Genomic DNA, 24,659 nt, shown 5'->3' on the forward strand with positions numbered 1-24,659 from the left:
TTTGTGTTATTTACTTTATTTTAATCTGCATATCTTATTAACCCCTTCGTGACAAAGGCTGATTTAACTTTTTGTACCCTTCGTGACAATGGCCGTTTTAACATTTCTGCGCTGCTTGTGTTTAGCTGTAATTTTCTTCTTTCCCGTTTACTGAACCCACACACATTAGATATTGTTTTTTTCAGGACAAGAAGGGCTTTCTTTAGATGACATTGTTTTGATTGTATCATATTATTTACTATAAAAAAAAGTATAAAATATGGTGAAAAATTTAGAAAAAAATTACTGTTTCTAACTTTTAGATGAAAAATCTTTTACTCATCTATAAAAGGTAATGAAAAAACCTGCTAAATAGATTCTACTATTTGTCCTGAGTTTGGAAATACCCAATGTTTTTATGTTTTTTTGCTTTTTTCTACCCATTATGGGGCAATAAGTACAGGTAGCGTTTTGCTATTTCAAAGCCATTTTTTCCAAATCTGGTAATTCTTCCCCCCTTGTGCCATTTCGAGTATCTTTGAATCCGGCCAATGCAATTTACCCCATCAAGTCATATATTTTTGAATACTAGACACCCCAGGGTATTTCAAATGCTGGTATTTTAACTCTTTCCATGCACTTATTCTACCAGCAGCCTATGTCAAACTTTATGGTAGTCATTTTTTTGCATTTGTTTTGCCACACACATTTTACTTCAGGTATGAATTAAAATGTTCTCGTTTATGTCACTATCACAAAACACCCCAATATGTGTTCAGCAACATCTCCTGAGCGCAGTGATACCCCACATGAATGATTTTGCCTGGCTGTTTGGGGGCAAAAGGGCCACATTTGGGGCATGCACATTTTTCAATGTTGAACTTTGGCATTTGGGGATCCACTGCCCATGCCCTATTTTGGTACATCTTTGAGCCGGGCCATTTCAGTGTGCCCAACAAAACCATATATTTTTGAAAACTAGACACCCCAGGGTATTTTAAATGCTGGTATTTTAACTCTTTGCATGCACACATTTTACCACCAGCATTTTTTCAAAGTTTGCAGTAGTATTTTTGTGTGTGTATTTTTCCCACACACACCTACTTTATGTATGAATTTACAGCTCCTGGTATATGCCGCTGTCACACGACACCCCAATATGTGTTCAGCAACATCTCCTGAGCGCAGTGATACCCCACATGCATGGGTTTGTCATTTTTTTGGGGAACTAAAAGGCCACATTTGGTACGTGTGCATTTTTCTAATTGGAAATTAGATGTGTGGCCATCCTTCCCCCCGTGTTAATTGGGACATTGTTGAACCCGGCCAATTCAATTTACCCCATCAAATCATACCTTTTTTAAAAGTAGACACCCCACGGGCATTTAATATGCCAGTATTTTAACTCTTTCCATGCGAGAATTGTTTTAAGCTAATATGCAAATTTTAGGACTTGCTCACAAAAATATATTTTTTATATATATATTTTATTTTTTTTTTGCCTTTTTTTAAAAAAAATTTTACATTTTTTTTCAACTTGGAGGTTCCCCTGATAGTGACATCAGTGGGAAATGATTTTTACATTTTACTGTTTTTTTTACTATTTTTTTCTAATTATTATTAATTTTATTTTATTTTTTAATTTATTTTTACTAATCACACTGTGATAAGAAACCTGGGCTCCATTGACTTGCATGGTGAATGCAGTACCTGTATTCAACCTGCAAGTGGAGCCAGAGTTCTCTAGATGTCTGGAGACCATCTAGCGAACTTTAAAACTTGCTTGTTTCTCTTGCAGGGCGGCGGCCATCTTGCTTGATGGCGAAGATCACCGGCAGCTGCGGCTGTGACCGCTCTCCGGAGCGGTCACAGCCCATCGAAAGGTAAGTGTTTGGTGTCGCTGGATGCCTCCTGATCGAGGCATTCCAGCGACACCATTTAAGTTTAGGAGGCGATCGTTGATCGCCTCCTAAACGCTTTTAAAGCGGGCGTCCGCCGCCATACAAAGTATGGCGGATGTTGACGCCCCGTGGAGGGGCCAGAGATGGCCCCTTCGTGCCGATCGCGGCGTTGCTGAATGCCTCGAGGTCGAGGCATTCAGCAACGCTTTTTGGGTGCAGAAAGCGAAAGTAGATCGCTTTCTGCACCCGTTTAAAGACGTGCCGGTCCTGGCACGTCAATTGTCGTAAAGCACATGCTTTTCCGTGTCGTGCCAGGACCGGCAATTGTCGTTAAGGGGTTAAAGGCCATATTTTCTCACAGTGAAAAATCAGTGCGGCCCTCGCACGTATACAATTCTGACGATGTGGCCCACTGCAGAAACAACTTGGACACCCCTGTAATATGTGGATGAATTGTCTGAATGAGGGAGAGCATGAGTTAATATGTGGATGAATTGTCTGAATGAGGGAGAGCATGAGTTAATATATGGATTTATTGTCTGAATGAGGAATGAGGGAGAGCATGCGTTAATATGTGGATATATTGTCTGAATGAAGGAGAGCATGAGTTGTCTGAATGAGGGAGAGCATGAGTTAATGTGTGGATGAATTGTCTGAATGAGGGACAGCATGAGTTAATATGTGGATGAATTGTCTGAATGAGGGAGAGCATGAGTTAATGTGTGGATGAATTGTCTGAATGAAAATGTGAATTAGTGAGTGACTGTAAAAGTGTTTGTGTGTATCATAGATGTATAATTGTGGAAGGGCAAAGATGGCACAAGCAGGATGTTTGAGCCTTGGAGACCAAGATGGCACAGGCAAAGTTGACTTGAGCTGGGTTATTTGGGGACAAAGATGGCAAATCTTATGTGTGTAATCTGGGTGCTGGTCAGGTTTTATGTGGGCAGTGTGGACGCCAGGGCTGGCTTTGGGGTGTGCAACCTGTGATCTATGCCTGTAATTTAGGGGGTTTTAAATATACCTTTAATGCCTTGTTTTTATGTGAATTCCAATTGATCTATACCTGCAAAGCTGAGTTTTTGTGTTATTCTGTAGATCCATATCTGCTATGCTATGTTTCCATACATTATTTATGTATACCTGCAAGTACAGGGTTTTTATGTCCTATTCAGTTGATTAATACCTGTAATGCTGTTTCCATGTATTTATTTGATCTATACCCGCAATGCTACGTTTCATATATTATTATTGTATACCTGCACATACAGGATTTGTATGTCTGATTCTGTTTATTTGATATATACCTTCAGTGCTGAGATCACAAGTGAATTTCAATTGATCTATACACGCAAAGCTGGGTTTGTGTGTTGATCTATCCCTGCAGCAGGGTCTAATATTTATATATATATATATGGGCAGCAGGGGCTAATAAATGGGTTTTAGATATTTGGACAGGGGCGCAATTTCAGTGCTTGCCATAGGCGCTATTTTCAGCAGATACGCCTCTGTTTGTGTGGGTCCATAAAATATGGAAAACAGGAATCATGATTTCACAAACGTAGTAAAAATGAAAAATTAATGTTTGTGGTATAGTACAGTAATCTATCCCACTTTTTCTTCCGTTGGTTTATGTATCTTTCATACTGCATCTACATTTATATATGCTGGCTGAAAGCTAAGGCAGCTTCCTGATATTTTTTGCTGTTTTTTTTAGGTTCCTCAGCCAGGAACTCTCATGTTGTCTCACTTACAAGAGGGAGTCTATACCTTACAGTTGACAGTAACGGATACATCAGGTCAGCAGAGCTCAGACAATGTTTCTGTCAATGTGCTCCCTGAAGAAAGTCATGGATTAGGTAAATGCTGTACTTTTTTCTGCATTATAAATTGCTTTTCTTTATTGTGAATTTTTCTTTTTCTTTATTGAGCATTGGTTAATTTGAATAGAAGTACTTGTCTGAAATGAGTCTCAAAATGTGATTATTATTTTGTTTTTGGTAAATTAATGTTGATTGTTTTCAAGATATCAGTGCATTAGACATAATCAGTGTTATTAAGAATAGTGAACATGAAAACCATGTTAAGTCAGATCAAGTGGCGGAACCCACCTCAGAATAAAAAAAAACATCCTGGGGGACGGATATGATGTTGAACCCAGTCCCAGGGTAGAAGTGTAAATACAAGCAATACAACACCAAAATACATATTTAGCATATTGCCTTGGGTACAAAAGGTTAATAGAGCCACCACAGTCACCGGGGAGATGTCAGGGTTGGAATTTTCTTCAAAGTAATTGATGATAGTATTTGGACTTGATTATGTTCTATTGGTCAGACTAGGTGGGAAACAATGCATAGGGTCTGGTGTTTGATCAGGTGGTAATTCCAATTTGGGAGTTCTGTAATATTAAAAAGGTGTTGGTAGGGTATAAAAAAATGTATTTGCTAGCACCACCTCTTCAGGCAGTGAATTCCATACATTTATTAACCTTACTGTAAAAAAAATTCTATCTAAATCTCCTTTCTTCTGCCATAACACATAACCTATGCAAAAATCCCTAAGCAACGCAAAAGTGCGCAGAAAATTAATGCTATGAGGCTGCATGAAAAGTGCCCAAATGCTCCTGATGAGATACCATGTGTTTTTTGCTTTACAAAAAATATATCTACTTTTGTCAGATTGTTTTCTGGTTTTTATTTGTTTAGAATTAGAGTTGCATACTAACTGTACAATCCAACAGTTTTTAAAGCGTGACCTGCCCCGGGCTAGCTCCCCATATTAAGAATTTTAACAAAAGATCATTCAGTTTAGGTTAGATCAACTGTTTTTTTGTTAGATCTACTCTAAAATATGCAATATTAACAATCTTTTTCAGGGGGGGCTAACCAGTAGCCAGCCCTCCCCTCAACAAAAAAAATCAACAAACTGTTATTGATTATGATAACTCCATGTGTTATCTCAGGTTTCATCAGACAACATTTTTGTTAGATCTAGTCTAATTACTGAGATATTGCATATTTAATGAGGGGGGCTGCCCCTCCCCAACTGAAATTTGGATTTTTTAAATTGATTTTGGTAGATATTCTTTGATCCCGTAAGATCAACTGTTTTTTTTGTTAGATCTATCACGCAGGAGGCGGTATTCACAATCCTATTTTGTATGCAGGGAATGGGAATACATACGGGTTGCCCCCCCCTCAACAGAAATTTGGAATTTTTTTAATTGATTTTGGTAGATAATCATTAGATCCGGTAAGATCAACTTTTTTTCATTAGATCTATCACGCAGGAGGCGGTATTCACAATTCTATTTTGTGGGCAGGGGATAGGAATACATACTGGTTGGCCCACCCTCAACTGAAATTTGATTTTGGTAGATATTCATTAGATCCGGTAAGATCAGCAGTTTTTTTTTCATTTTTCTTTTAAGTTGGCCAATGCAATTTACCCCATTAAACCATATATTTTTGAAGACTAGACACCCCAGGGTACTTGAAATGCTAGTATTTTAACTATTTCCATGCACTAATTCTACCAAGTTTGTGGTAGTCATTTTTTTGTGTTTTTTTCCCCACACACATTTTACTTCATGTATGAATTTATAGGTCCTGGTATACAACAACCCTATATGTGTTCAGCAACATCTCCTGAGTACCGTGATATCACCCATGCATGGGTTTACCTGGCTGTTTTGGGGCAAAAGGGACACATTTGGGGCATGCACATTTTTCAGTGTTGAACTTTATTTGGTGATCCACTGCCCATGCCCTATTTGGTACAGCTTTGATCCTGGCCAATTCAGTGTGCCCTATAAAACCATATATTTTCGAAAAATAGACACGCCAGGGTATTTCAAATGCTGGTATTTTAACTCTTTGCATGAACTAATTCTACCACCAGCCTTTGTCAAAGTTTGCAGTAGTATTTTTTGTGTGTATTTTTCCCGCACACACGTACTTTAGGTATGATTTTACAGGTCCTGGTACGTATATGTCACTGTCACGGAACACCCCAATATGTGTTCAGCAACATCTCTTCTGAAAACAGTGATACCCCACATGCATGGGTTTGTCGGTTGTTTGGGGGCATTTTTCCTATTGGAAATTAGACAGGTGGTCATCCTTCGCCATGTGTTAATTGGGACATTGTTGAATATGGCCAATTCAATTTACCCAATCATTCATTTTTTTAAAGTAGACACCCCATGGACATTTAACATGCCAGTATTTTATCTCTTTCTATAAAGAGAAAATAAAGTGCTAAGTTCAGGACTTGCTCATAAAAATACTTCATATATATATACCGTATTTGCTCGATAATAAGACGAGGTTTCTTTCAGAAAAATGCCCCTCGTCTTATAATCAAATAGGTCTGACTATGAGACGACTAAGATCCAGATCCCCCGCAGCTGCTGGGGACCTGGATCCTCCTGTCCCCCCCACCCGCCCCACTTACCGGTACTTCTGAGTCCCCGATGTGTAGCTGGGGCAGCGTGTAGATGCGGGGAACTCTGATGTCTGACAGTCGGGGAAGGTCTGCGCGATGGACGCAGACAACCCCCGCTGCTAGCCACGCCTCCTTCTGGCTGCAGCGTAAGTGCGTGGGATCTACACGCTGCCCCGGCTACATGACAGGGAAGTCAGAAGCACCGGTAAGTTTGGGGGGGGGAGTGTTAAATGGGGGGCATAATGCATTTCTGGAGGCAGAGTGCTCTGTGAAATGCCTTTTAACCCCCTTAATGCCACTCTGCCTCCAGAAATGCCTTTTTAACCCTCTATACGCCACTCTGCCTCCTGAATGCCTTAAACCTCCCTATATGCCACTCTTCCCCATAATATGCCTTTTAACCCTCTAAATGCCAGAGTGGCATATAGGGGTATAAGGCGTTTCTGGAGGCAGAGTGGCACATAGGGGGTCAAAAGGCATATCATGGGGCACAGTGGCATATAGGGTTAAAAGGCATATCATGGGGCCCAGTGGCATATAGGGGGTATAAGGCATTTCTGGGGCAGATGTGCATAACTGAGGGGAAGGTTGGAAAACAGAAGGAAATAAAACCAAATTTTTTTTTCTCAATCATAGCTTTTATTAAAAATAAAATAGTTTAGATGAATTAACATTTACTGGTAAAACTTTTTTCCTAGAGGGTCGTCTTATATTCAGGCTTTTTCTTTTTTTCCTAAAATGGAAATTTTTTACTCACCATAAATTCCTTTTTCCTTAATACAGTGGCAGTACGATTGGGTAAATCCTTCTTCCCGGACAAGAAGATGCTACAGCAAAGAAAGGGTTAAAAGAGAGGAACCCTCCCCCTTTACCCATAAAGCCAGGCTTACCCTGAACGAGTCAGTAAATAACAAGAACACAAAACTGAATGCAAAAACAATTTATTTAGGGAGGGAAATCCGTACTGCCACTGTATTAAGGAAAAAGGAATTTACGGTGAGTAAAAAATTTCCATTTTTCCTGCCATACAGTGGCAGTACGATCGGGATGTACCAAGATCCCTAAAGAATGGGAGGGCAACCAACTCCTAGGTAACAACCGCCTGGAGCACCTTACGCCCGAAATCCACTGCAGAAGATGAGAAGACGTCTAGCCGGTAGTGATGAACAAACTTATTGAATGATGACCACGTAGCCGCTTTGCAAATATCTTCCGGTGAAGCAGAAGCCTTTTCAGCCCATGAAGCAGACACAGCCCTGGTGGAGTGGGCCGTGATAGGAGGCAACAGAGGAACGTCAGAGACTTGATAGCCCATACGAATAGTTCCTGTGATCCATCTTGCTAGGGAAGCTTTTGAGGCAGCTTTCCCTATCGAACGACCAGACCAAGAAATGAACAATTGGTCAGTGGAACGGATAGAGGCAGTCCTAGAAATATACAACTCAAGGGCTCTCTTGACATCTAACATGTGCCATTTGGCTTCTTCAGAGAGGAGGGAGATGGAAAAAATGATGGAAGAACCAGAGGTTGACTCATAGCAGATTTGGATAAGACCTTCGGCAGAAAGGAAGGTTGAAGGTGGAGAACAACTTATCCTGATGGAAGACGGTAAACTTCTAAGATGAAGAAAGGGCTTGGATTTCTCCCACACGTTTGGCAGACGAAATGGCCACCAAAAACACAGTCTTAAACGATAAGATCTTAAATGGAACCTCCTCCAAGGGTTCAAACGGAGGCGAGCAGAGAGCGTGAAGAACCACCGTCAGATCCCAAGCTGGAAAGTGAGCCCTCCTTGGCGGACGTTGAATGGTGATGGCCTTAAAAAAACGTCTGACCAGCAACTGGGAAGCTAGGTCTTCCAGAAAAAAATGACTAAGGGCCAAAACCTGACCTTTAAGGGAAGAGACACTGAGGCCCGCGGTAAATCCATCCTTCAAAAACAGAAAAATGGAGTTGATTGTAGGAGGAAAAACCGAAAAGTCCCTTGAGGCATACCAGAGAAGGAACTTCTTCCAGACCCGAAAATAAATCTTTGAAGTAGAGCCTCTAACTGATTTTAACAGCAAGTCAGATAAATCATCCTCAACACCTTGAACCCACAGAATATCCTTGCAGTAGCCAGGCCGTCAACTGGAACATCTGTAGCTGATCCAGATGCAGAGCCCATCGTCCAGCAAGTGATCTGAGAGAGGCAGTTCCCAACACGTTAGGCTTAGATGTTTTAGGAGGGAGAACCAGCTGCGGTTTGGCCAATATGGGATGTAGGGCTGCAACTAACGATTATTTTAATAATCGATTAGTTGGCCGATTATTTTTTCAATTAATCGGATAAAAAAAAACAATATGCAAATTTTTCGTTTATTTAAAATAATTTTATGAACTGGATGTTAGAAAACAACTTAAAATTTACATTAACATTCTTATTTTGTTATGATGTAATAAAAAACAATATTTTCAAAGTACAAGAACCCAAACACAATATTTATGAAACAAAATAACCCCAAACATTCTGAAAAGAGGTGGACTATTACTGTTCAAGAAACTTTGCATTAGAATGCAAAAATGTCAACATGTCCACATGCTCAGGGCTGAGGCTGGCTCTCTTTTTACAAGCAATGTTGCCTGCAGCAGAGAAGAGGCGCTCTGATGGAGTGGAGGTGCCTGGGATGCACAAGTAGGATTTTGCCAGTTTTGCCAAGGTAGGATATTTCTCTTGGTTGGTCTTCCACCAATTCAAAGGGTTTCTCTCCTTGGCAAGGGGCCTCTCTGCAAAATAAGCCTGGACCTCATTTCGTACTTGAGTATGAATATCCTCCTCCTCAAGTTTCCCCTCTCTAGTCTCCTCTTCACTGCTGCCCCCAGACTCAAGGAGTGAGTCAAGTAAAGAAGCAGCAGATGTTGAGGGCACGTCAACTGTCGTTACAGGCAAAGAAGTTGTTTCCCGCTGCACCATCTCCCTTCTTACAGCAAGCGCCTCTGTCTGCACTTTTGCCTGTACACTTATAATTTGCTCTGGTGTTAAAAACTTCAGCCTCCTAAATCGTGGATCCAGGGCAGAGGAAACAACAACAGTGTTTGGGATGTCTTCAAAAAGGATCCCCTTCCATCTGCTTTGAAGCTGGTCTTTTACCGTGGCTTGGAAGCTCTTCAGCGGAGATGATTCAAAACAGGCAACCTCATTGGACCTGAACAGCCCCTTCACAAGTGCAGGCATGGAAGATACAGTTACATATTCTTGGCCACTCATGAATACAGTGGCGCATTCAAAAGGCTTAAGAGCGGTGGTAAGTTCTTCAAGAAGATTCCACTGTTCTGGCTTTAACTCCAAATAATGCTTGCCCCTTTGAGTAACAGATGGGTCAGACAGAGTGGCAGTTATGGGCCACCTTTGTTCAATTAGTCTGTCGACCATATAGTAAGTGCTGTTCCATCTAGTGGTGACATCCTGAAGAAGTTTGTGCTCTGGTGTACCCATCTGCTTCTGCTTCTCCTTCAACCTACTGCTGGCTAGCTCACTTTTTTTTAAAATGCTCAACTAGTGCTCTTGCAGCACTAACAGCTCTCTGAATTCCAGAGTGCTTTAATGAAGCATTGATCACCAGCTGTAATGTGTGGCCAGTGCAGCGAATACTGGCCCACCCATGCTTGTCCTCTAGGATTTTTACAGCAGCCACAATATTTGCACCACTGTCATGTACAATGGCAATTATTTTTTTATCTGCAATCTCAAACTTTGCGGCAACCTCCTCTATCCATTCTGCGATGTTTGCGGCTGTATGTCTGTCTTCAAGAGGCATTGTAGTGAGACAGAGAGAAGACAGCTTCCAGTCATCCCCTATGTAGTGGCATGTAATGCCAAGGTAAGCCTCAGTAGCTACACTTGTCCAAATGTCTGCTGTAAAAGCAATTCTGCAGTCATTAGCGCTGATGGCATGCTTCACATCCTGAAATGCCTCTTGGTGCTTCCTCTCCACTAGTTTGGTGAAATGAGTTCTTGAGGGAAGAGTATAGCCGGGGTTTAGTACACTGACCATGCTTTTGAATCCTTGGTCTTCAACCATGGATAGCGGCCGCATGTCAGTGACCAGCATTTTCAGAATGGAATCTGTTATAAGCGTTGCTTGCTGTGGAGTGCACTGGGGATTTCGCTGCACAAATTCTGTCATGGTACGCTGTTTCTTCCTGAAAGTAAAAAATATATATATATCAATAGATTTATAGATTATGATTGGTAGTAGAATGCAGAAAAAGCTACTTCTCAATTTATCATTTGGGTTTAACGTACCGTCCTGATGTTTCACCTTCCTCCGTGACATGTTTCCTTTTCATGTGCTCGTTCATCACGGTCGTGCTTCCGTGCCACACAAGCTCCATTTTGCAAATTTTACAGGTTACAACCTTCTTTGCAGCATTTAAAGTAAAATGCTCCCATGCCTTAGAGGACTTGGGTCGCACACTTTTTTCAGCGGTTGCCTTGCCAGAACCCTCAGCCATTTTTATTATTATGTGCAGTGTTCTTTGCAGCTAGAATACAAAAATAAGTTTGTTGTATTATTGCAGTGTAGTTTTCCCAGCACCCATATTTGCACTTGCCACAGTGCTTTGTCCAAGCACTCTGGTCCCAGCACTCTGCCCTGCACCCACACTTTGCCCCAGCATCAGCACTTTGCACCCAGCACTTTGCACCCAGCACTTTGCCCCAGCCCTGGCACTTTGCACCCAGCACTCAACACTTTGCACCCAGCACTTTGCACTGTGCCCCTGCACCCAGTCTCCAACTCTGCCCTGCACCCAGCCCTGCCCCCACACTCTGCCCTGCACTCACACCCTGCCCTGCATCCCCACCCCCACTCTGCCCTGCACCCTGTCTCCCACTCTGCCCTGCACCCACACTCACACCCTGCATCCCCACCCCCACTCTGCCCTGCACCCAGTCTCCTGCCCTGCACCCACCCCCACTCTGCCCTGCACCCACACCCACACCCTGCATCCCCACCCCCACTCTGCCCTGCACCCAGTCTCCTACCCTGGACCGCCCCCCCACCCCCACTCTGCCCTGCACCCAGTCTCCTGCCCTGCACCCACCCCCACTCTGCCCTGCACCCACACCCTGCATCCCCACCCCCACTCTGCCCTGCACCCAGTCTCCTACCCTGGCCTGCCCCCCCACCCCCACTCTGCCCTGCACCCAGTCTCCCACTCTGCCCTGCACCCACACTCACACCCTGCATCCCCACCCCCACTCTGCCCTGCACCCACCCCCACTCTGCCCTGCACCCACACTCACACCCTGCATCCCCACCCCCACTCTGCCCTGCACCCACCCCCACTCTGCCCTGCACCCACACTCACACCCTGCATCCCCACCCCCACTCTGCCCTGCACCCAGTCTCCTACCCTGGCCTGCCCCCCACCCCCATTTTGCCCAGCACCCACACTCACACCCTGCCCTGCATCCCCTGAAACCCCACCCCCACCCCGCCGTGGACCCCCACTCCGCCGTGGACCCCCACTCTCGCGAACCGCTCTGTGCGAATGGAGCCACTCGCACAGAGCGAGCCACTCGCAGAGAGCGAGCCACTCGCACAGAGCGAACCGCTTTGTGCGAATGGAGCCACTCGCACAGAGCGAATGGAGCCACTCGCACAGAGCGAACCGCTCTGTGCGAATGGAGCCACTCGCACAGAGCGAATGGAGCCACTCGCACAGAGCGAACCGCTCTGTGCGAATGGAGCCACTCGCACAGAGCGAGCCACTCGCAGAGAGCGAGCCACTCGCACAGAGCGAACCGCTCTGTGCGAATGGAGCCACTCGCACAGAGCGAATGGAGCCACTCGCACAGATCGAATGGAGCCACTCGCACAGAGCGAATGGAGCCACTCGCACAGAGCGAATGGAGCCACTCGCACAGAGCGAACATGTCTCTGTGCGAATAGAGCGATTCGCACATAGACATGAAGAAAACTTACCTCCGCTACGGACTCGTTCCACTTCCAAAACTTTATTGAATTCTTGATTGAAGCGCGTCACATCTGGCACGTACCTAAAAGAAGGCGGAGACTGCAGAAGCGGGGAACGCTCGCGGAGGTAAGTAAATGGAGCCGAGTGCTCCAACAACGAATCGATCACTCGATTAATCGATAACGGAAATCGTCGACAACGATTTCCGTTATCGATTATTATCGATTCGTTGTTTCAGCCCTAATGGGATGACTGCTAGGACCCGCGCTCTGTCTGAACGGATCTTCTGGAGGACGCGGGGAATCAATGCGACTGGAGGAAAAACATAAGCCAGACGGAAATCCCACTTCATGGACAGACCGACCAGGAAATCTGGAGAATCTCGTCTGTTGAGAGAGGCGAAAACTGGAACTTTCCTGTTGCTTCTGGACACCATCAGATCTATCTCCGGGAGGCCAAATCTTGACACCAGGGAGGCGAAGGCCCCCTTGGTTAAAGACCACTCTGCTTGTGACCATCTTAGCCGGCTGAGATCGTCCGCAATGGTATTGTCGCATCCTCTTATGTATGTAGCTGATATGTCTGCCAGATGCTGCCGGGCCCAACTCATCAGAACAGAGCACAGAACCTGAAGGCTCCTTACTAGAGTACCCCCTTGCCTGTTTATGTATGCAACCGTCGTAACATTGTCCGACTGTATCCTCACTGCACGACCTTCCAACACGGTCCTGAAGGCTACGAGGGCAAGAAGAACCACTTTTAATTCCTGAAAATTGGACGAACGACGCGAATCTGCTGGAGACCATACGCCTTGCCGGAAGAGACAATTTAAATGGGGGCCCCATCCGAAGGCGTCCTCCACCAGGTAAGGTGGGATAAGACTTTACTTGCGATCGTAACATCTAGGTCCAGGTCTTCCTCTCGTCTCGACCAATTTCGTAAAATATCCCATTGAAGGGGCCGCAGTTGGGCTCTTGCCCACTTGACCGCCGGGATGGATGCCGTAAGGAGACCAAGGATGCTCATGGCTTTCCTGACAGTACAAGTTGGGTGTAACTGAAGGGACCTGATCTCCTTTTTGATCTTCTTGATTTTTGATAATGGAAGAAAAAATCGTTGAGATATTGAATCCACTCCTAAGCCAAGTAACTGGATCCTGGTGTAAATGAGGTTGGACTTCTTGAGGTTGATAATCCAGCCGTGATTTTCCAGAAACTGCATTGTGGTGGCAAGGTCTGCCCGGAGTTTCCTTGGAGACTCCGCCTTGAGGAGCCAGTCGTCGAGGTAGGGAACTATATAAATCCCTTTTTCCCGCAGCGATGCAGTCAATGGACACAAAATCTTTGTGAAGATTCTTGGGGCTGAGGATAGACCGAACGGGAGTGCCTTGAATTGGAAATGATGAACGACTCCACGAATTCGGATTGCAAACCTCAGAAATCTTCTGGAGGACTGAGCAATTGGGACGTGAAGGTACGCGTCTTTCAGGTCCCAGGTTGCCATGACGTCTCCTTGCTGAAGCAACTGGGCGACCGAAGATAAATTTCCCATCCGAAAGTGGCGATATGGTATGCAGCTGTTCACTTTATTTAGATCCAAAACGGGGGCGAAAGGATCCGTCTGGTTTTAGGACTAGGAAAAGTCTGGAATATACTCCTTGGAAGAGAAGTGAAGCCTGAACCCTCTCTATGACTCCTTTTGAAAGGAGAGACAGGCAAGCCGAATGAAGTGCCAATTTTTTAATTGGGATGGGTATGAGGAAATCAGAAACTGACTTCTGCGAAGTGACGAAAATCTGATCTTGTATCCCTCTGAAATGAGATCCCGAATCCACTTGCTGCGCGTAGTCTGTTCCCAAACATGAGCGAACCGCTGCAGCCTTCCCCCTATTCTGTCAGAATTTTCTCTTTTCTTGTTTCTTAGGACGATCCTGGAACTTTCTGTCTCCAAATGAACTCCGAAGAGAATTATGCGCTCTGGAAGACGCCTGAAAGGGTCTGGAGGTTTTAAATGGATACCTTCTATTCCATCTGGAACGCTTATCCTGAGGAAGAGCCCTCTTAGTGTCAGACATTTGTTTAATTAAGTCATCCAATGGAGCACCAAACAATTTATTCTTTTCAAAGGGTAAATCAGAGAGTGATGCCTTAGAGGCCGTATCCGCCGACCAGGATCGTAACCATAAAGCTCTGCGGGCCACAGGGGATAAGCCCATATTGCGAGCTGAAGTCTTGATCATTTCCTGAGAAGAATCCGAAAGGAGGCTATTGGACAATCTCAAATTCTTAAGTAGTTAAGAAATTTCGGAGTCTTGATCATCCGGTAAGCACTCTTCCAATGCCTGTAACCAATAGCTTTGAGCCCTGGAGACTACAGCAGCTTTGGATTGGGTACCTGATGCTTGGAATATACGCCTGCAGGAAGTTTCAATCCTCCTATCCATAGAGTCTTTAAGGCCGGAGACTCCTCCAATGGGGATGGTTGTCTTTTTCGACAATTGAGCTATTTGGACGACCACCTTAGGGGGCTCACCCCAACGCTCATCACTCTGGAGCTTGAAAAGGTGTTTAAAATGCTTGGAGAGAAAAAACCCTCTTCCCTGGGTATTTCCATTCTCTTTCCATAAGTAGCTTCAGCTTGGGAAGAAGAGGGAAAGCCCTTAATTTGTTAACCTCTTCATCTGATACAATACGAGTCACCTCTTGGTGAATTTCCGAAGTTCTTGGGGAGGAAAAACGGCCTCCTCCTCTGAACTGAACGAAGTTGTAGAGCCTGAGGACTGAGAGATTTCACCAGATGATAGCTCTGATCTGGAAGATGACCGAGATCTTTTGCGTTTGTGGGAGGACCTAGTCGAAATCTTTGACTGGGCTTGAGCTGCAGAAACCTGAAAAGCCTCAAAGGTCTGCGCTAAGTTTTCCTGGAACCATCCCAGGAAGGATTGCAAGTCTTACTGCTTTTCTTTAGAAAGTTGCTCTGCTGCGCAGGCATTACACATCTTTTTCCTGCATCCGTCAGGAAGAGGGATAGCACACTCAGAGCAAGCTGCATGCTTTGACTTAAAAGTGGCCTTCCTCGGAGTGGGAGCAGGTTTCTTGTCTTTATCCCCCGGAGAAACCGGACTAGACATCTGGCAAAAGAGTGAGCGAAGAAACAACTCTAAAAAAAAATATATATATATATTTTTTTTGTTTTTTGTTTTTATAAACAAAAAAATCTTCTGGAGGCAGAGAAAAAATGAAGGAAAAGATAAAAAATCTTACCTCCAAATCCTCTGAACCGTGTGGGGGGGCTGGTGACACGATATCCTGTGCTGAGCAATGCCCCTGCAGACAGACAGGGTGATTTCAAACCTTTTAAAGGTTTGAATTTGGCGCCCTCCAGAAGATCCGATACGCGCATGCGCAGTAGCGCGATCGGATCTTCAGTGGAACGCAAGGCCACCCGGGCGTACAGCCGGTAAATAAATCTGCTCCGTCCAAAGCCCTCCGTAACTCCAACGCTACGGAGGGGACCTCGCTCTGCTCACCACCCGGGGAGCAATCGGAGGATAAAGACCCCCAGGCAGCAACCCGTGCGCCTCACCAGTTTGAAGAATCTTCGGGGAAACATCCCCTGTCGTAGACCTGTCCGTCCCTGAACGGGACAAGAAGAAAAACTGACTCGTTCAGGGTAAGCCTGGCTTTATGGGTAAAGGGGGAGGGTTCCTCTCTTTTAACCCTTTCTTTGCTGTAGCATCTTCTTGTCCGGGAAGAAGGCTTTACCCGATCGTACTGCCACTGTATGGCAGGAAAATTAATATTCAGATTTGGGGGGTCGTCTTATACGACTTAATACGGTATATATATTTATATATATATATATATATATATACACACACCGTATTTTCTGGCGTATAAGACGACCCCCTACTTTTCCAGTTAAAATATAGAGTTTGGGCTATACTTGCCGTATAAGACTACCCCTCTACCCAGTATACAACAACCAGCCAATCACGGCAAGCGATGTACCTTACCGGTGATTAGCTGGTTGTTGTATACAAAGCCTGCTTGGATTGGGTGGCTCAGCTCTCCCTAACATATGCCTGTCCACACATGTATAGACATACACTGCCCTCACACACCCCTTCCTTTACACACACATACACGTACACACCAGCTTACAAACACACATATACACATACACTGCCCATGCACAGACATATACATACATACACTGTCCTTACACACACACACACACACACACACACATATATATATATATATATATATATATATATATATATATATATATATATATATATATATATATATATATATATATCTACACATACTAACATACGCCTGTCCATACATACACATTTATACACTGCCCTCACCACACTATATATATATATATATATATATATATATACACACACACACACACACCAGTTTACAAACACACAAATACCTACACTGCTCTTACACACACACCTGACCATACACATACACTGACCATCTCACACCAACATATAGACACATACACTGGACTTACACCCGTTTCTCCCCATTTCTCACACTTCTCATCTTCTATCTTCCATCCAGTTGTGGGAGCGTGAGGTCTGTCATTTCAGACCTCTGCTTTACTGCTCCCTCATCACTACGCGCCGGCAGTTGATGCCGAGTGCCGGGACATGACGTCATCCCCGCGCTCGGCAGCAATAGCCGGCACGTACTGATTAGGGAGCACGGAAGCCGAGGTCTGAAGTGCCAGACCTCGAGCTCCCTGATGTTGGGCTAGTTAGAGGGAGGTCGTGATCTCCCCAACCAGCCCTGCTCACCGGGTGCTTGCTGATCAGGGCTAGTTGGGGAGATGACGATCTTGCACCTACCTCAGCGCAGCCCTGAAGACCTGCCCAGGGGAGGCAGCTTCTCCGCTCGCCCCTCCCCTAGAGATTCGTGATTCTCCAGTCCGGCTGGGTAAGTTTCAGTACCCAGCGTATAAGACGACCCTCGACTTTTGATTAGATTTTCACGGGTTAAACAGTCGTCTTATACGCAGGAAAATACGGTAATTTTATTTTTTTAGCCTTTTTTGAAATCGCCTCATAAACTCTTTTAAAACTGGCGTCTGCTCAGTGTATGGCAGATGTTGGTGCCCCGTGGGGGTGCCAGACATGGCCCCTGATGCCGATCCCACTGTTTCTTTCTGCACCCGTTTGAGTCATGGCGGTCCTGGCATGTCAATTGTCGTTAACCGTTGGTTTTCAAGAGACGTGCCCGGACCTTCAGTTGTCATCACAGGGTTAAATTTTTAGGGTATTTTCTGTCAATTTAACTCATGTAGTGAGGATTCAGAATAGAAAATAAATGTATTAAATCTATAGGTACACTATTCACAGGGAAGGAGAATGGTGGTTGAACCATTTGCAAAAATGGCAAAAAGTACTGGAGGGTTTAATATGAATGAACCCAACATCATTATGGACACCATAATAAATAAAATTAAGCAATATTAACTAATAAACAATTCACAATACATGTTTATTTATTTTCACAATAATTATTTATTGATTAACCCCTTAAGGACCAGGCTGTTTCTCCTATTTAGTATACCCACACAAGTTATTTTTTTTTAGGCCAAGAAGAGCTTTCTTCAGATACCATTTTGATCATATCAAATTAATTGAAAATTAAGCACTTTTTCTCATATTTATTTGAAAAATATTTTACTCGTTTACAAAAATTGTTTGGGTAAAATGCCACATTTACGAACTGCGCATTTTTCAACTTTATCATATGGTCCTTCTGCCCCCATGTCCTAAGTGGGCCATATTTGAAGCCAGCTATTTCAATTTATCAAACCATATATTTAAAAAAAAAACCAGAAACACCAGGGTTTTTTAAATGCCGGTATCTTAACCTCTTCCATGAAAGAGATTCTACCACCAGCCTTTGCCATAGTTTGTGGCAATACTTTTTTTTTACTTCTTTCACATGGATTCTACCTCAGGTATGAATTCATAACGCCTGGTATACGTCACTGCCAAATAACACCGCAATATGTGTTCAGCAACATCTCCTGAGTACAGTGATACCCCCATTTATGGGTATTTTGGTTTGCAGACTAAATAGCCACATTTGGAAGTGTGCATTTTTCAAATTGGATTTTTTACATATTGAAAACTCTACCAATATATCCTATTTGGGATATCTCTCAAGCCGGTAAGTTCAATTTACCCCATCAAATTAAATATTTTTGAAAAGTAGATACCCCAGGCTATTTCAAATGCTGGTATTTTAACTCTTTTAATGCACACATTTTACCACCAATCAAACAACACCCCAATATGTGATTAGCAACTTGAATACAGTAATACCACCAATGCATTGGGTTGTCAGGTTACTTGGAAGGTAAAAGGCCACTTACTTGGGAGGTTGTCGACTTACCTGGGAGGTAAAAGATATGCATTTTTTGGCATTTGAACATCTGGTCAGTCTGTGCCAGGGTCCTATTGTTGGGATCAAATCATACATTTTTAAAAACTAGACACCCCGTGGGTATTTAAAATACCAGTATTTTAACTCTTTCCATGCAAGGATATTTGTGAAGCCATAGTGCTAATTTTAGGACTTGCTCACAAATATAAACTTTTTTTTCCCATATATATGTTTTTGGACTTTTTTTTTTTTTTTTTACATTATGTTGGAACTGTATGGTTCCCCTGATGATGACATCAATGGGGAATTATTTTTACATGTTACCACATTTTTATTTTTTAAACTATTTTTTTCTTATTTTCTAAATTTATTATTAATGATATATAATTATATATTTATTCATTTTACTAATCACATTGTGATTAGTAGGCAGGGCTTCATTGACTTACATGGTTGAATGCAGTATTTAACCTGCAAGGGGAACTCTGGAGAGACTCTCCTGAGAACTTGTTTTTTACGACAGGGTTAATTAGTTAAGGATATCCATAGGGCAGGGGCGTCCAAGTTTTTTCTGCAGTGGGCCACTTCATCAGAATTGTATACGTGCGCGGGCCGCACTGTGAGAAAATATGGCCTTTAATAAGTGTGTAACCATGCTTTTATTAAAAGTAACACACCACAATTGGACAAAAAAAATCAGCAACATGACTTGGCATGATAGGAGTGTGATTGCTAACAGCAAACACACTCTTTTTATACCCAGCCAACCAGTAAATGCTGGAACCTAGGCATGATGGGACTGTGATTGCTGTTAGCAGATTGCTGTTAGCTGTTAGCAATCACACTCCTATCATCCCAAGTCAGCCAGTACATGCTGGTACAGGGTGGCTGTAAGTGCAGACCCCATACTGCTGGCAGCATCAATACACAAGGGGGCAGCTAGCCAGGTTTCAGCATATACTGGCTGACTTGGCATGATAGGAGTGGGATTGTTAACAGCAATCACAGTCCCATCATGCCTAGGTTCCAGCACTTACACATCCATGCTATCACACACACATAAATTCATTCATTCACAGATTCATTCCCTCAATCAGGCATACTCATTCACACACCTCCCCCACCCCCTTACCTGCACTACAGCTCTCTCAATGCCGATCACAGACTTCAGCAGGGGGCGTGGCCTCCCTCGTTCTTCCCACAGAGGAGGCAGGACTGGAGCAGAGAATAGACCCTCCCACAAGTAAGCAGCAGGGCCCTTGTGATCCTGGCTGCCAATCTCACGCGGGCCGCACCTCGAGGTCCCGCGGGCCGCATTTGGACACCCCTGCCATAGGGTCTTGAGGGGTTTCGTCGGAACTCTTCCGGTCCTTGATCCACACTAGCTTCCTGAGTTTCTAGATCTCTGCTTGCTTATGCTCTGCGGTCAATCTGTTTCATGGTATATCCTTTCATATCCACTTGTGCGCTTTCAATAGCCCTCGCCTGCCACTGACAGAACTCTGTCCGTCCACTCCTTGTTTTTAGTTTTCATTAGTGCTCTGTTTTCTAGTTTAAAAAAAAAAAATTAGTTAAGTATAGTTATAAAACTTGAAACTTAGGTCTCAACATGTACAGATCACTGTGCCAAATAGATTAAAAACTGCCCAAGCACATAAGAACAAAATGGCGAAGGACCTCTGTTTAAAGTGCCTGGCCAGCACCATAAGATGGAGGGCCAGCCTGCATCGCAGAACAGAAGCCACCTAGAGATAACACCATGACATAAAGATACTCGCCCCTAGAAGATTCTGGAAAGTCCCCACAATGGCTATAAAAAACCCACGGCCGTGACCACGACCTCACCTGTGGTGTCAGAGATTATGTGCACTTGCAGCCCAGGATGGATCCAGGGATCCTTGTGTCAGAGACATCAGTCCCTGCTGAGTTGCGAGTTGATCGGGTAGGAGAGTACTTGGCTTGTTGATGTACTACTGTATTGACATTGACATTATAGCATTGATTGCTGTGATATTGATTTGATTGATTGCTTAATTCGCTTTACATACACACATTACATCTACATACATACACACACACAAGTTTACAGACATAGCTGTTTTCCATCTGCTGTAGTAAGGCTAGGTTTCCACTTGGTTTTTTTTTTGCTAAAAACGCCCATAAAAACGCCAATTCAGCCACATGGCGTTTTTTTAATGAAAAAACGCTGCAGCCAGATGTTAGCTGTTCTTCAATAGGAAATCGCACAATGCCATATCCACTTGGCGTTTTTCTGTTTGGCGTTTTTTCAGTCCTCTTTGGCGTTTTTCTGCTTTTTTGGGCTCTGTGGCAGTTTTTCAAAATCGCAGCATGTTGACACTCTGGCGTTTTTTGCAAGGAAATCTTGGCGTTTTTCTCCAATAGAAGTCTATGGGAGAGAAAAAACGCCATGAAAAAGCCATGTGGGTTTTTTGCCTTGGCGTTTTTTATGGCGTTTTTTCCACAGTTACAATGCAGAGGATGGACCCAGTATCTGTGTGTCCTACGAGAAATAGGCTGGAAACAAACAGTTTCACACAAAACAAAGTTCATATTGAATTTTACACCATTGGGAACAAACATGCCATTACAAACAAACATACCCAACCGGATCCTGCGTGCCAAAAGCAACAGTAAACAATTTGCACCATCATTTGGGGCCAATCTTCTTAGAGGAGCAGACATTCGGAATAAAGCATGCCTTACAAACCACAGAAAAGAGACAAAAGGGTCTGCCGGGGCGTGTTTAAGTAGAACTCTACCAAGTAAATGACATCAGGAGAGGGCAGATACTTGCCATTTATCCTAATCCCTTTTAGCTGGGTGAAACATCTAACTTGTAAAGTCTGGAAAAACTGCCTAAGGTCAAAAAAAGCAATTTCCACAGAAAGGCTAAAACGCCAGAAAAAACGCCAGAAAAAACGCCAAAATGCAGTGGCAGTTTTCTTGGCGTTTTTCCTGGCGTTTTTCATCAAGAAAAAAAACGCAGGACAAAAACCCAAGTGGAAACCTAGCCTAAGAGTTCCATATTAAAGTTTTGCTTGATCAAAGTGCTGTGTGTCGTGCTGTCATTTAGTATCCTCATTGACTGAGCTAAACAACTCCACAGGAAAATGCTTAATTCTGAGTGCTAGGCTCTTTGCCAAAGCAAATTGGACAAAAATCACATGAGTTTGAATTATTTGCTTCCTTAAGAACCACTTGTCTTCTAGAGTAAAATAAAAGCCATTTCCAGATCCAGCAAAAAGTATTTATTTTCTTCAAATGAGCAGCAAAACCAAAATACTATATAAACAAAATAAATCCTTACTCCTCTGAGCATTAACTAAACACAGAGTTTTCTCTCTCTAAGTTGGGGTGGCTTCCCCTCCTTCCAACAAAACACCGCAACAAAAAAAAAAATTCACCAAGGTTTTTGTCCAGTAGCTTTCTTGGCTGGAATAAGAAGGAGAGTGAATTGCACCAAGCTGGTCTTTTAAACCCTCCCAATTTGACCAAGTGAACTGTAGATATTCACTTGTAAATCCTGGTCTGGATTTTAACCCGCCCCACATTGCCACAATCGTGGTGATCGCAGGGGTGCTGCTGCTGCTGTCTGCCCAGGAGTCTGGGCAGACAGCACAGCCACTCAGAGCCCGTTCCCAAGCCTGTGATCACTCCCATGGAGTGATTCTGTAGGCTGAAACCGCGATTGCATAAAAATCTGCAATCGCGTTTTCAGCTGCCACAGGCAGCTTCAGGGAAGGGGGTGGTGTGTTGAACACCCCCTACTGCCTGATCGCTCCATGAGAGCGTCAGTGCAGCGTTAACCCCTTCAATGTTAATTCCTGTTTTGTACAGGGCTCTGCTGCTGGTGGTCTGCCTGGAGGCCCTGGCAGACCAGCAACAGCAAAAACTAGCCCCCACAAGCCCTTTGATCAGTCCTGTAGGACTGATCAAAGAGACCCCTCCCCTGCAATCTCCGGTCTACGGGAGATTGTGTCCCAGCTGCCAGAGGCAGCTTCAGGGACAGGGAGACAGGATTCTTTGGTCTCCACATGAGTGTTGAGACCAGCCCCCACCCCCTCCCTTGCTCAATTAGTCAATTCTCCTTTATTGAAAATATGCACTGCAATAAAAACATGAGCGTACAGAGAAGTTACACAGGCAATGTGCACAATAAAAACCAAACATACATAACACGCTCCAGAGACGACCTAGAGCCGAATATCGCGGTCGGTACAAAGGTAGAGAGCACCGGGTCGCGTGAAAATGTAACCGGCACACCAGGGTCGAGAAGCACACAAATATGAAAGTGCCGCTGTATAATAGCATGGAGAAACGCGGAGAATGCTGGAGACATTGAATAAACAAAAAGAAACCCTAACAAAGAGAAGGTAACAAAGTAAATACAAAACAAAGAGTAAAAAGTAAAAAGTACACTGCACGATAGCCTCGTCAAAGACACGGCGACCCACACCGGTGTGCGGGCAGCACATAAAATATGACCAGTATCTCCATCCGAGAAGAAAAGCCCAGCAAATATTAAAGACAACACACGGCTGAGAGGACCGATTCAGGGTGGAGGGGGCTGAACCAGACCCAGGACCCGCACGCGAGGCGAAGCGAGAAACATCGACCACGGTAGCCACCGGAGGGAATTCCGATACTCCTCCCCTCCGGCAGAGGCAACCAAATCTTCCATCTGGGAAATCATGTTCACCCTGGAAACCCAGGCCTGGACAGGGGGAGGACCCGGGGTTTTCCAAAAACGTGGAATAATTGATTTAGCCGCTTGTATAAGGTGGAAGGTTAGGGACCGCTTATAGGAGCCGCAAGAAGAGCGATTGTGATGGAACAAGAAAGCCGCCGGAGAGGAAACGAAGTCGGGATCCGCAACTTCCCTGATCACCGTGCCCACAGTATCCCAGAATGGCCTGACGTCCCTACATTCCCACCAAAGATGGATATAAGAGCCAACATCCACGCCACACCTCCAACATAGAGGAGAAACCTGAGGTATGTAGCGGTGGAGGTCCTGGGGGACCTTATACCAACGGGAGAGTAACTTATAGGAGCACTCCCGAATCTTGCTTGAAATCGAGCCTTTATGTGTCAGCGCTATGATCTTATCCCATTCCGCCTCAGAAAAGGGGACAGGCAAGGAAAGATCTCTCTCCCACAGGCTAAGGAAGAACGGCTTGGTCTTACAATGTTCATCCACCAGAATATTATAGAGTTGCGAAAGGAGGTGTGAGGGCTCGCTAGTAGCCACACATAGGTTTTCAAAAGGGGAAAGAGGTCTAGTGAGATGTGCGTTCGGCAGCAGTGTGGCAATGAAATGCTTAAGTTGGTGATGTAGGAAAACGCAGGAAAAGGAGGACGGGGCTTGTCGCAAGAGGTCCCTGAGGGGCCGAAATTGAGAACCCTGAAGTAATTGATAAAGACGTACAAGCTTGGTACGAAGTTGCGTACAGAAACTCTGGAGACCAGCCTGGATATTGCGATCGATAGCGGGATTATGCGAGAGGGGAAAGAGGGGGCTGGGGCACGACGAAACGAGGTGACGGGAGGACAGCCGTTTAAAAACACGTAAGGTAGCCGTGATAGTGGGATGAGTAGACACCGTCAGAGCGTGATAACGGTCCGGCAGCCACGGCACCGCCGCAATGTGATGCGCCAGGAAAGAGTTCTCCAGGGGCACCCAAAGCTTCGGGACCTCCAAGGACCACTCCACTATGCGGCGTAGGTGAGCCGCCATCCAGTACCACTCCACACATGGGACCCCTAGACCCCCCCTGTGTTTGGGTCTGATCAAATGAGCGAGGGCCAACCGGGGGCTCCAATTCCCCCAAATGTACCTACGAAACACCCTCTGGCAGGTCTTGAAATACGCCCTGGGGAGAGAGATCGGCAGGCATTGTAGCAAATACAAAAATCTGGGCAAGAT

At 44.5% G+C, this 24,659-nt stretch overlaps 1 protein-coding gene across 3 annotated transcripts in view; it reads left to right on the plus strand.

Annotated features, from left to right (window-relative positions):
- Positions 1-24,659, plus strand: part of LRP11 (LDL receptor related protein 11) — a 106,886-nt gene that overhangs the window by 61,056 nt on the left and 21,171 nt on the right. For all 3 annotated transcript variants that reach the window (XM_053460875.1, XM_053460876.1, XM_053460877.1), the window contains exon 3: positions 3,598-3,739. In XM_053460875.1, the coding sequence (XP_053316850.1) occupies positions 3,598-3,739 (142 nt within the window). The remainder of the gene's footprint in view (positions 1-3,597; positions 3,740-24,659) is intronic.

The sequence above is a fragment of the Spea bombifrons genome, chromosome 3 (genome assembly GCF_027358695.1).
Source record: "Spea bombifrons isolate aSpeBom1 chromosome 3, aSpeBom1.2.pri, whole genome shotgun sequence".
In the NCBI taxonomy this organism is placed as follows: domain Eukaryota; kingdom Metazoa; phylum Chordata; class Amphibia; order Anura; family Pelobatidae; genus Spea; species Spea bombifrons.